General features: G+C 33.1%; 1 protein-coding gene across 1 annotated transcript in view; it reads left to right on the plus strand.

Annotated features, from left to right (window-relative positions):
- The window catches only part of LOC119840573 (RYamide receptor-like), a 25,050-nt gene extending 12,209 nt beyond the window's left edge, over positions 1–12,841 (plus strand). The window contains exons 5-6 of the mRNA XM_038367260.1: positions 6,113–6,200; positions 12,663–12,841. Coding sequence (XP_038223188.1) covers positions 6,113–6,200; positions 12,663–12,841 — 267 coding nt within the window. The remainder of the gene's footprint in view (positions 1–6,112; positions 6,201–12,662) is intronic.
- Positions 12,842–14,696: the final 1,855 nt, after the last annotated feature.

A 14,696-nucleotide genomic window follows, 5' to 3' on the forward strand; every position in this document is an offset into this window, starting at 1 on the left:
CAGATTCGAAATTCAAATGTAATATTTTTTTATAATTAAGTGTAACAGTATTTATGGCCAGACTAAGTATATAACGTTGCACTGACCTACATCTTTAATCTAAGTTATAATCGAAATCATTTCCGCTCCAAATGAACCTGGAGACAATGTGTGTACAGAAGGTGTATAGGTATACTCGTACATACTAACAATAACACAGCAATACTACAAGTTCCGAAGGATTGTTATTTCAATCCTTACTAATGTAAATGAGAAGTGAGTTTGTTTGTTTGTCTTTCTTTCACATCGCAACCGAGCGATTTTATAACAGCATCTGTGTGTCTGGAGGCTAAAGATGGATGAAAAAGTTAACGAATTAATTCTGTTTCTTACGTCATGATCGGCAAAGGAGTTGATAGGTCGTCTTATGATGAGGGTTACCATTTACTCAAAAAAGTGTCATAAAAAAGCAGAAACGGAAAATTAGTAACACATACACATATTTGGATACTGCCACGCTGCACTAATAATTGAAATGTTCTGATGCGGGTTGAATATCATGTCAAAATTTGAACCCAACCTATGCAGAGCTGATTATTTTTGTGTACATAAACCGACGTAAGATTTATTTCTATGTAAGATTTTTTTAAGAATAAAATTGCTGAGGCGAGATCACCATAACCATCTCCCGTTTACTACCAACCTAGTAGGGTTTTAGTCGGTAGAAATCCAGCACAATCCACGGCTTCTTCCACGGGAGCCGTATCTGTGTAAGGTTTCCACATTAAAAAAAAAGGGACTACAACCTGTTGTTTGTGTAGTATTGACAATTGACCCTCATAAATAAAAAAACCAAAAGAGATATACTCTGAAAGCATTCGGCAGGCCCTCTCAATTCAAATTAAAATATATTAACAAAAAGAGTTCATAATATATTTTGCACTATAAACTATGTAACAAAGCCCTTTATAGTATTTCTACGTAACGTACTTGCTCCTGCGAGGAAATAATGAATTCACGTCATTCTTACAGCATTAAATTTCACTTAGGGGTGATGATACATCTTCTTACTTCTGCGAATCACTTTATTTGACAAGTTGAAGGTTAAGGATAATTGCCTCGTCGATTAAAAAGAACCGAATGCAAACTTATTGATGCTGGAGATTTGTCAAACCGTATCTATGCTATTTATAAGTCTTTACACTATAGTAGTTTTAATAACTAGCTTTTACCCGGAGCTTCGCACGCGTTAAACTCAGAGTAGTTTAATAGATGTTGTCTACACTAATATTATAAAGAGGAAGATATTTTGTTTGTTTGTTTGTAATTGATAACTCAAAAACTGCTGGACCGATTTTAAACCACCATTAGAAAGCTGCAACCTCGCTGAGTGACATAGGCTATATATGTACCACGGACGAAGCCGGGGCGAACTGCTAGTTATACATATAAACCTTAAATTGGATCCTCTTGAATCAGTCTATCTATTAGAAAAACCCACAAACTCCGTTGCGTAGTTTTAAAAGATTCAAGCATTATTGTTTTACACTATGTAGTGATAATAATGAAATAATGATTGAAACGTTTATGAATCAATTTCGTTTGAAAATTTATTCCGCCTATGAATAATAATTAATTATTTTATTCTGAAACCGCTCAGTTCTATGATTTCAGATAATACTCTTTTAAATTCCGTTTTAAAGAAGTAAATGAGGCATTATAAGCAGGATGAACGAATAAATGCCATTATTATAATAGCTTTCGTTGTACAAAACCTATATTCCAATAAATTCTAGAGACAACAATGTTTAAACATAATTATTGCTGAACTATTTGCTTAATTTATTTCAGTTGTAGCGACACAATTTTGAATCGCGCAAGTGAAAATTTCTCGCTACAGCGGACATTTGCCAATTGAATGATGTTGAAAATTAGTATATGTAACTTTCTAACATCATTCGATTGGGGCCTTACCGGCCGGCCAGTCGAGTAGACTGGTCGAAAATGCTCACTTTTTTGACGGAGGAATTCCACCTTCCTTCCACTATATAGTTATTAATTAAAGCATAAATTGTTAATAAATATGTGTTGACTTGTTCCCCCTGTTAATAATATAATATAAACGTATTTTATTTTGTATTGTGGCTCCTATTGGCTGCAACGTGATGATATATGCTTAAAGCTTACTACAAAAAACGTGTTATAAAACTCTTAGACCTAACATACTAATAAGTTAGTTATGCTATTAAATTTAATCTTATTAAATAGTTTGTTAGTTGTTAATTGTTTCTAGTATTAGTTTGTACATAATGAGATTAAGTCAATATCGTATTGGGTTCATCCTGTAATGATATTTGATGTTTTAAATAATTAAATAAATAAAGTCTTAACCTAAACAAGGAAAGACTCATAGACATAAAAAAGCGCGTTGTCGAAATTACCTATCACTTTCGCGCTAAACGTAAAACTTCCAATGTATTGGTAAATTATATTAATCGATATAGAAGCTATAGAAGTTGAATGAATTTAAATTAAAGTTTTAAATGAGTTCTGCGTGTGTTTGACATCTGGATAGCTCGATAGCTTGTTTGTATATGGGACCATCTATTTAGCAAATATATTGGAAGATAGAAAATATAGTAAATGTAATCTTTTAAGAACAAATTGGTACGGTTCAATGTATACATATTGTGTCGTGCACAATTCATAGTATTACTTACGATTACATAGAGAATAAAACAAAGTCGCTCTCTTTCTGCCGCTATGTCCCTATATATGCCTTAATCTTAAAAACTACGCAACGATCTTTGATAGGTTTTTTTGATAGGTAAAATTATTCAAGAGCAAAATTATTAATCTACTAAACTACTCTGAATTTAACACGAATAACGTAATGGATACTTTAAAAAAACCACTTAAAGAGATTAGTTTCTAAAGAAAATGTCGTCAATAATCTTCTTCCGGGTTGAAAACGTATAGTGGTGGATTGTATAATGGTTATGATAAGCGTACCATTAAGAATGTGAGAGTATTTTATTTCAAAAACGAAACCAATTTTATCGTTTCAAGTTCATCATCCAATATAATCAATAAAAAAATAATATAACTTTTATGAATATTAGATAACAGTGTAATAAACGAACCTTAATGATTTTATGTATATATTTCCACTATTCAATGATATAAGCGAAGTGTAAGTGGTTAGAACATCATCAAAGAAGCGTGTAAGAAAAAAATAGATTTTTCTATTTATCTCGGAAATACAAAGACAAACATCGTGAGGAAACCCATATGTCCATGTATTGAAATATATTGAAATCCCACGAGAACAGGTACGATGCAGGGATACCCCCAGGCCTGTCTATTTTTCTTTATCTTTGGAAAGCTAGTGTTTTCATGATCATAAATAACTAACACTGTTAAAGATATTTATTGAAGTAACAAATAACTCGCGGAGTGAATGGGCACATTTTACACAGTTTTCTAAGCACTTATTTAGAGCACAAATTACAAAGATCTAAATCTGGGTCTTTCAGTAAAATTCCAGTTAACATTTAGAAACTTCCCACACGAAAATGTTCAATTTCTTGAGGATGTATTTATACACGAATTGTTCTTTTAATTTTTACGAACAAAATAACAAGCGATAACTTCTTGAATAGAACCAATTAATTTTATTCATTTGAGCTAAAAATTGAACGTATCAAAAAATGTGGATGTATCGTCATTTCTATTTTTAAATAATAATATGGTTTTTTTTATCAACGAATTCGATACCTGACTGAGAATATTGATTTTGTGATAATGCAGTTTTCAGCGGGGTTAAATAGTAGCCTGCTACTGTGTTTCGCAGGGCGAGTGGGGGAGCGGGAGGCCCATGTCTTTTTCCTCATCTTTCTCCATCCATACTTTCTTTCCATCCGTCAATCCTTTAAAAGCGGATAACGCAAACGCGAAATTGCGAAACTTCTCTGTTCTGCCTAAATATACTCATTTTCGCTGTTGAATTTTCTTGTGTTTGATTTTACACGAGTAGTAAACATTAACAAATTAAAGACTTTTAAACGGATTATAAACCCGATTTTTTAATTTTTTTTTCAGCCTGACACCATTAGATCTTTTATATTTTGTCGTCGCCTTCCCGGGCACTTACGCATTTGCAGATTCGCTTACCGTAAGGCGAACCACCAGCTCAGTTCCCCGTCTATGACGCAAAAAGATGCTGTTTTAGCATTTATCAAAATCAAAATAGACTCCATTTAACGTTTTTCGATTATCTTTATAGTCTCGTATTTTATTTTATTGCAGATATGTATTTTTAATATTATATTACTGGTTTAAAAAAATCCAATTTTACATTGTGTTATTTAAGGAGATACATATGAAAGATATTATAGATATTAATTAAACGTTAGATGTTATCCTTTAACGTAGGAGTAAGTGGCGATGTTTGCTAAAGCAAACTTCTTGTATTGTCACTAGGGAATGGAACTGTCTAGTAGCAAGTTGAGTTCTATGAACCTTGAACGTTAATAATTAATTAATCTAGTTTATATTATATGACATACTAGCTTTCCGACCGGCTGCGTTTGCGTTTCGATGGAAATTAACACGGGTTACAGTTTTCAAGGCGTCAAAAATTAGTCTTTATCTTCAGACACAAATATCGTTTCATAAAGTCGCTCTATTGTGACGTGCAAGGAAGTCAAACAAACATAACGCAACTCAGATTCGCATTTATAATTTCAGTAAGTATTATTGTGTAACATATATGTTTGATACATATATAATATAGAGTATAGCTGATTTGGTAAACATTGTTCCACGTTACTGTTATAACTTAGAGTTATAAAAAATATTTAAATCCACTTTTTTTACTTACCGGACGTACGTTCAAAATTTCATAAAAATGAGCCAAACTGTTTCCTAGAAGTATAGGAACAAACATTGACACGACTATCCTAATAATATAATAACCAGTTTGTAAGTTTGGATGTACGGATGTATGGTTATTATTCATTCACGAAGACATCTTATCGTATCTGTACGACATTTTGTTAGATTATATAATGCTACAAGATTATAGTCTGGCTTAGCGTAGGCTTTTATCCGAGTACGAGTGACGCCGCGAGTTACATCTAATATCACATATATATTTTAAACCTATAACTCTGTCAATATTTATATCTGTTTCATTGACCACAAATCAATCAACTTCAGCTGAAGTCAACCCAGAGCTTCACTAATTACGATTAACATTCGAAACTTTTTGATTACTCGTCGCCGGATTAAAGCGAAATGTTTTATTTAACTTTCTTGCTATGTGGTTTTCGAACGTATTTAAATTGAAAATGTCGACTCTCTAGTTAATTATAAATAAAAATGTCTTCTGTATATAACATTCTGATTAGATTACACAGTCACTATCCGTAATTAATTATTTTATTAATATTTATTAATGTTACATTTCAATCACATACATGTTTTACTTTTTTGTAATTTAAAGGAATCGGGCCTCCGGCTTCCCCACCCACCGTACGAAACATAGTAGCATGCTCTTATTTCACGCCGGTTTACTGTGGGGTGTGATACTTCCGAAGCATTGTCGACTACCACATACATAATCTTTCACCCCTCTTATTTCTTTAACGAAAATATCTCTTTTACGAGTCATTTTACAAAGAAAATATCTATGAAAAAAATAAACTAAGGGAAATTGTCAATTTGTGGTCAAAATTAACGAGAGGAAATCATCACTTTTTGAACAAAATAATGTAAGGAAATTGTCAAACTGTGGTGAAAATCAACTAGAGGAAATTGCCAATTTAAAGAGGTATTTTCCTCGTAAAATGACTCGGGAAGAGATATTGTCAAAGTACTGTTTTACGACGCTATTTTACCAATATGGCGGCACGAAATGTGTGAAAAAGTGGACATCAACAGTTATGAAAACTCCCGCAAAACTTTCTAGGCAAAACTACTGGATGACTAAACTATAAACTGCACATAAAAAAACAATTAAAGAGCTCTGTTTATGTCGTCCATCTTCTTTGTAATACAAAACTACCATATCATTATACAAGTTTCCCATTTTTATTTTCTTTATCTATAATAATGTTATAATCTGTGGCAGGCGCTCAAGACGGTGATTTGCCTAACTAAGAAGCCCACCAGCTGCTCGTACCATCGTTCGAGCATTTGTGAAGGAGTCCCTATGTCGGGTGAGAATTTTTTATTACGTTCTAAGCATATATTTTTTTAATATCCACTAAAATGAATTTATTGTTTGTTCTTTATAAAAGAAGGTCCCATGTCAAGGGTATGTATGCAATCCGTTAATACCTAGGTATTTTTTACCTAGGCCAGCATTACCTAGGTTATATTTTAATGCCATACTTACCTAGGTTTGTGAAGTCCCGTGTCCCCTAGTGGGGTATGGGGCAGATGATATTCATCTGTTTCAATGATCGATTTTTCTATATGGACAAGTAGGTGATCAGCCTTCTGTATCCTGCCAGACCGGGAATCGAACCCAGAGTCCATCGGTTGTACACTCACGAGTTAAACACTGGCTGACTGTACTAAGGAGGCTGTCTAAGTAGGTAAAAGTAAAAATGTATATCATTCCTAAAGTGAAATACATCTATGTCTATTATAAAAGACAAGATCAAACGAAATGTGTATAGTTACTAGTGTAAAAATAAATTAGCGCAGAGCGAAGCGACTCGTGTGTTAGATTTTCATAAATTCCTTCCGCACGAGCTCAGAGAGCGAAGCGAGCGTGCCGCGGCAGCAGCTAGCAAGTGCCAGGGGTATTTAATACGATTTATTCACAGAAAGTATTCGTTTTATCCATTTCCTAATACGATGTCGGAATTTTATACAATCCCCAGGAAATGCTCATGCATTCAGAGATGAGAGAGATTCATATCTCCCAGGATATGTGTGTATTAAATAATATTTGAAACACTATTTCGACATTTCATAAAAGTTTGTAAATGTATACATTTAATTCACACATATTTCCGGTAACATTCCACATGAGTAAGGGAATTGCGATCTAGCTATTTGGGAGTTTTGCTGATTAGGACAAAATCAAAATGTGTTGCAATTGCTTCATAATACATATTTATATATCTCCAGATATGAAGAATTTTAATTGATTTAAATGTGTTTGATAAAAATGACATGTTAGGTTAACGTTGCAATCGAAGGTTTGGTGAGCAAATTTTAATGAACTTAAGGTTAATCTTATAGATGATAAATAAATTATTAATTGTAGTGACTTGAAAAATATCAAAAGCGAAAAATAAATTAATATAATTACTATAATCTACCCACTTATCGATTTGAAATCTATGTTATCCAAGTGTATTGGTCCCCATAAAGATCATTGATGTTACTGTTCTTTACTGAATTGGATAATTAGAGCCGTATTTTCACAGCCTATAGTGCATATCAATTAATAAAAGCTTGTAATTTATTAACAAAAACGTGTTTTTCTTAATAGTAATTTATAGTTTTTAAGCATCGAATTCCTACTAGTCCTACTATATTAATCCTACTATCCTACTAATATTGTAAATGCGAAAGTTTGTAAAAATGTGTGTGTGTGTTTGTTGCTCTTTCACGCAAAGACTACTGAACCGATTGCAATGAAATTTGGGACGTAGAAAGCGGACAACTGGATTAACATATAGGCAACTTTTTATCCCGATATTCCTTACTCCTACGGGATACGGACTTACGCGGGTGAAGCCGGGGCGCCGGGGCGCGCTAGTGTTTTATAAATGAGAAATTTTGAAAAAATAAAAAAAAAATTGATCACGAGGCGGGATTCGAACACCGGTCTTTTTGCCAAACCGTAGCAACGCCTAGCCTAGAATTATTCCCGTGAAATAATTTTTCTTTATAGTATTTTTATCCTCAAGTAGGATAACATTACGCCGTTAATTAATTATCCCCTCGCCTGTCAAGATACAAAAATGGCAGCTTTTTCGGTGACATATCCCACGTCACAGATACAATAAATAGAGTTATATGAAAACATGACGCGATAAATGAGAAATTAAATGTCTTTCGAATGACTTACGGACGATATTAAAAGAGTTTATAACACTTGAAACGTATGCTATCAGATAATCATCAGTACATAGTTTAAAACAAGTTGCTTTCTCTGTCACTATGTCCCTTTATTCTCTATCTATAAAACTACACAATGGACTTTTATGGTTTTTTTTAATACATAGATAATTAATTCATATATTAATTCATTATAATTCAGGAGGATGGTTTATATTATATGTGTAATAACATCTTTTAAACCAGGTACTCCGATTTAAAGCGTGCGAAGTCACGGGGAAAAGCTAGTTATGATATAAATGTCTATGTTTAAATTTGTAAATTCGAAGGTGTGTTCGAAGTACTTTCCTATCTCTATGTTATTTATAAATTACGTTTTTTTTTTTGCATTTATTATTTCACAAACTAGGTTAGTTTGTAGTTTACCACTTATCTTTTACCTTTAGTAAAACCTTTTATTCAGAAAAAGTATTTTAAAATTAGTTTTCCATGTATTTTCTACTCATGCTATTTCTTTTTAACCCACGACACAAAGAGTGTTATAAGTATGACGTCGATATCTGTCTGTGTGCGTGTGTTTGTATCTATCATTGTATATGTGTATGTCTGCATGTTGTCTGTCTGTTGACATCATGAGTTTCAAAGGAATGGTCTGATTTCGATGCTGTTTTTTTTATTATTTAAAAACCATTTAATGACGAATCATAGACAGTAAAAACAGAAAAAATAATATTTATAGTTACCGAATTGGGGTTGAATATCTGCAATATGGATAAAAAAGTGTGCCACGAATGAATTGTTTGTAAGTCATTCATGTAACGATAATATAATAGTACAGAAGACTATAATAGATCAGCCTTTTTCTATTTATAATGCTTATGTCATTTATCCTTGTAGTTTAAGAGCCCATAGATCAAACGTCACTCATCTGATAAGGAGATAACGTTTAGGGAACCTACTTACCAGTGTATATATTTTTTTCATAAACAACCTTAAGAAGTATGAGCTATGAAAGCTTGCCTGTTAAACAGTGTTCAGGGTTATTATTCATTAAATCAGTTTTGAACAATCCTATTAACATCACCTTATATTTTAATTTTAAGTTTTATAGCATTGAAATGCTTTATAAATAAAAAAAAATTGAAACATTAGGCACATAAAATCGAAAGAGTAGAAGAAATTCGATTTCTGTGGCGGGGTCACGGGTGGCCGAGAGGCTAGGCGTTGCTACGGTTTGGCAAAAAGACGCGGGTTCGAATCCCGCCTCGTGATCAAATTTTCTCTATTCTTTCAAAATTTCTCATCACCTTTTCATAATTATAACCAACCAAATCTGGATAATTCTAACATGAATATAATACTGGTTTCTATTCATGGCTATCTGGCAAGCAAGGAAGAATTATATAAGCAAACCTGCAAAGGCATATTTCCCTATGGTAAAAAGCATCTGCTGAGACAAATGTAAATTTATTTTGTTAATAGATTGATTAATAAATGTTTATTAAAAAGAAATGTACAATATAAATAAAACATGATATATAGTATAAACACATAATATAATATTTAAAAATAACATTATTACACATTCTTAGGGCAAAATTTGGTAAAGTCCATTTCATGAAAATATGATAACTCACCTTTTGGTAAGTAGATATACCAACCGTTATATCAAATAACCTTACCTGAAACCTTCATCCAAACAAATGCAATCTGACGGGATCTGACAAGTTAAACGCTTAATTTGTAGGTTAGGCTCTTTACATGTTATTTTTCAAGAAGACTATGAAACTTAAATTTCTAAATAAAAGATAATTTCAATGTCAATTTATTTCTTGGTTTAAGAGGTACAAGGTGACTATATGGGTTTTTAAGTCCGATTTTACAAGTAAAGTTTCAAATCGTCTACTGTATAAAAATAAGTCGGGTTTTCCTCCCTGACGCTATAGCTCTAGAACACACGAACCGATTTCCACGGTTTTCGTTGTAAAGGTCTTGGGCTCCGTGAGGTTTATAACAAAGAAAATTCAGGAAAATTTTCAACAGAAAAGCGGGAAAATCATTTTTCACATACAGCCATCTGGTTTGGAGTCGTTTTTTTAATGTGAGAGTCGAGCACACTTCGACACGAATTGGGCCAGCCCGCACTGTGGAAGTAGCACACCCCCTCAAATAACCGGTGTCAAATAGTAGCATGCTATTGTGTTTTGTACGGTGAGAGGGGGAACCGGAGATCAGATTCCTTTTTCTAACCATTCCTAATCCGTTTCTTCTTTCCCGTCGTCAATCTTTTATTCCCTACCCTTAAAAGCGGGCAGCGCAGGCAGAAATAATGCCTTTGCGAATATTCATGAGCGGTGGTGATCGCTTGCGATCAGGCGAACCAGGTTAATTATAAATAATGAAATGAGTTATATAATTAGGTTGCTGGGGCTCCACCTTGCAATATTTTTTTTTGATCTTGAAATATTTGTGGAAATTAAGGGAAGGTGAAAACTGTAATAGGTGAGAAAGAACACTAATAAAAAGCAAAAAATTATTTTCTCAAATATATGTAGGTGATTAAAGTTTGCCGGGTCATATAGTCAATCAAAATAGCTCTACAACTCTATGTTTACCAATTTATAGAGCTGCAGAATCTATTAATTTACAATCAGCCGTTTCTGAATCGTCTCATATCGGTTCTAGGTTGTTCTATATCTTGCTATCGATTGAGTGAAAATTCATTATTGGATCCCGGTTTCTGGAAATCCTATCAATTTCAACTACTATTTCCATTAAACGAGGCAAATAAATGGAAATTGCGGCTATTACGTCTCTATTTGCAGAAGTTTTGTTTAAGAAATTTTTACAAATTAAAAGGAGGAAACTAGATAACTAGACTAGACATTCAATTGCACTTGAAAACTTGGATGCTTTTCAACTGACTTCTTGAATTAATTTTTTTATTTGCTACCTTAGCCCGTTGCGTTTCGTTCATGGCGTAAACCAATAATGGAGTACATTTCTTTACTGCAATATAGTATCTAATATCATTGAGCCACCCCTACCCTGCCCCTTTAACATTTATTTATTCAATTACACTTACGAAAAGCATTTTTGGATCGTCATAACATAGTTTTACCATTTACTATGTGTTTACTCAAGTTATATGTTATATCCACTTTCACGTTTCAGACTCAAGACTTAAATTAGACTTTTTATAGAAGCATTTCTGAATTATCATAACACATTAAGAAATTAAAAATGTTTAACGGATTTTTATCGCGTTTAAAATCCATTAAAAAGTTTTTAATTTCTAATTGTATAATACTCGCGTTAAATCAAACACAAGAAAATACTATCATAGTATCATAGCACAGTTTTTACATTTACCACCGGTTCGGAAAGCAGTTTCCACAGAGAAAGGCCAACAAGGAACTCTGTAGTTACTTTTTTCCAATTATGTCAATTTTAGATCTAGCAGTTTCGGAGTACTTACTAAAATTTTTCTGCTTAGTAAGTGAATATCCTTCACGAACTAAACAGGGAGTCTACATATGCTACTGTTGAAACTCAATATAATTTATTTAGTTAATATCTCTTGAGTAAATAAATATATTTTCACAAAACTCGTACGTTTTAACCCAGTTGTCAAGGGTTTCCCAAAATGTTATTACGACAGGCATTCAGGGACATAATGTAACACGTTTTTTATATTTCTCTCCCGGTCTTGCAAATGAAATATTAAAATTTAATCATGCAAAGTTTTTATTAGCGTACCTAGATTACAAGTTTTATAGTCAATCTTACTTTGAATCTCTAGAGTCATATCTTATATAAATTTTTAACGATCCGTTACACAGTAAAAAAAGATCCTTAATTCCTGTGAGAGAAGATGATGACATTACACGACCAATTGTTCGTGCTTTCTGTCACCCTCCACTTAATGCTGCTTTTAGATGTCACGTTAGCCCCGCATGTCAGTGATATTTTGTTGATAAATTAATATAATGTCCATGGATATATTCGAGCCGTATTTGATGTATAATGAAAGAAGATTTACTATTTCAACTTCATCATAATCTCATTCACATTGGGCCCTCTTTAGACGCTTTGAAGCTAGTCTATACCAGGAACAATTCTTAACACTTTTTTTTTTGTTTTTTTTCTTAGTTCGTACTGCTTCTATAAATTCTATAATTGAGCATAAGCTAAAGAAAGCCATTGAAATGATGGGTAAGGGGAACATGGACGTCCCACGACTGAAACGAAGATGATGAATTCATAATGGATAAACCGAATGCTATCTCTCAATTTCCTCGTACCTATATCATACAGTAAGGACCTTCACAGTATCACAGTAAATAGATATCAATTCACTGTGGTACAAGTAATTTTATCATATATGCGACGGATATAGCGCCGATAAAATTGTTCGTAATTATGTGTCTCATTCATCATCATCAGCCCATATATGTTCCCACTGCTGGGACACAGACGTCCTAAGAGGGTTCCAATATATCTCATTGCTATATTATACGATTAGAAAAAATGTTCCAAGTTAGAATGTAACACTCCACCAAAACGCATAAGAGAGATTATAATCCCTCTATTGTTTGCAGAACTAGGTCCAAATGGAACTCTGGCCAGGCGACCAACCTGTAACTGCCGAATGAAGAATGGCGACGGCAGCGGCAAGTGTTCCACTACCTCTATAAAACAAATAAATATGTTACATCCGAATAGCATCCACAAGACTATGAATAAACGTTCCCCGTCTGTCCATTCGAGACAGTACTAATCTTTCACTTCAATTATCATACTTTATTCGTCAGTCCATATTCGTAAGCAATGCGGGGCCGCATGCCGAAAGTTTCCTTGGCCGATTGGAGAATTTGCATATTGTTGAAATATGATGTAGCATTTAACGTTGAGCTACCACTACCCTGTTATATAATGCTGTATACAATATAATGAATGAATGAATTAATGAATAATACCTTATTGTATACACCAAAAGGAAATATTACAAAGTACAGACTAAAAATGCAAGTTGCACAATAGGCGACCTTATGGCTACAGAGCCATTTCTTCCAGGTAACCAAAACAAAGAAACAATAAAGAGAAGGCACAATATACCAAGTACCAAGAAAATGAAGACTCAGATCTTTTTTGTGTTTGGTTCTACGAGTACATAGGCTGAATTAACGGGGAGCAATGTAAACGAGTTTGACTGATGGCGGTGAAGTTGAGGTTTTATAATAAATTAATGCGTGTGTTAAAATAAAACATTACATTGAAGTGTTTGAGTTTTGTACAGGTTATGAGAGAGGAGTATGAATTTTGTACTTTTGGTAATGTTAATCTTATATTATGTATCTTAGATTATGTATGTAATACTTGGATTCTGAATTTCCTAGTATAAGCAATATTTTTGCCAGATTGATCTCTTTGCTAATATATTATATAGTACTTATGGAAGTACTAAGTACTACGTACAATATGAATGTGCACTATGCCATAGAAATGGTCGATTCGATTTGTTTCAGCAGCAACCTCTGGTAGGTCCTAATTGGGAAAAATTATAATATATCAGGTAGTAAGTAGGTAGGACTCCGTTTGAAAGTGAAACCAATATACTCTAGTTGATAATGATATTTTCCAAACACCTGATTTTACATGATGACACCCAGTACGACTATCATTATAACGCTTCCTTGGTACAATATAATTCCTACAACATATATTACGAGTTGTTATAACTTATTGGTTGCATGATTTAATTTTACTTCATGAAATTTTTTTATTGTGGATGTCTATGTAAAATGTGAATCTATTGAAGATATTGTTATGCTAATTTGTTTGCACTTGCAATGCCAATTTAACAATACTTTGTATTCAACCATATCCAAGGTCCGGTTAGGAAGAATTATTAAAAGAACTTGTCCTATGTTGTCTCTATTAAAATCCTATCACAAAGTCATATAGGTCACTTTTGCATCACATTGTTTATTGCATTCCCTTCGCTCCCGGTACCTATTACTTCCGTGAAAGCTTTGTCTACATCAACAAAATTTGTTTCGTAATTTCTTGAAATAACAAAACTATCTATATGTAACTGTAAAGCTGGAAAAACTGGATCGAATCAAAAATCACTGATTGGAAAAATACGTCACAAATTGCTTAATCAAAACGTGTCTCATCAACTCACGCGCGAACGAAGTAACAAGCACAGTTTGTTTAATAATCACACTTGTATTTCATTAGCTATTGCTGCAACTTGCAATAGCAATGCTGTAGCATAGTAATTAAATATTACTGATAATAATCAGTTACTGTAAAATAGCTGTAAGATACTTGTATAAATAGAAGAAATGGAAATAATATCTCTAGTTATCAATGAGCAATTTGAAGTTAGTCAATGACCTTTAAACGACTCTGGCAAAGGGTTGTTTGCTTCGTTAAAAAAGATATTTACTTTGCTGTTAATTTGACCCGTTTGTTTGCGCCATTAAAATGGTCGTATTAATTCTGCCTTTTAGAACTGAGTATGTTTTGAAACAATTATTTTGTGTACACAATTATTAACAGAAATGAAACGCGTGCATGTTTGAGTTTCGTTTGTTTATTATTTGCTGCACTTATGTATCTTGTTT

Source organism: Zerene cesonia, chromosome 6, assembly GCF_012273895.1.
Source record: "Zerene cesonia ecotype Mississippi chromosome 6, Zerene_cesonia_1.1, whole genome shotgun sequence".
Taxonomy (NCBI): domain Eukaryota; kingdom Metazoa; phylum Arthropoda; class Insecta; order Lepidoptera; family Pieridae; genus Zerene; species Zerene cesonia.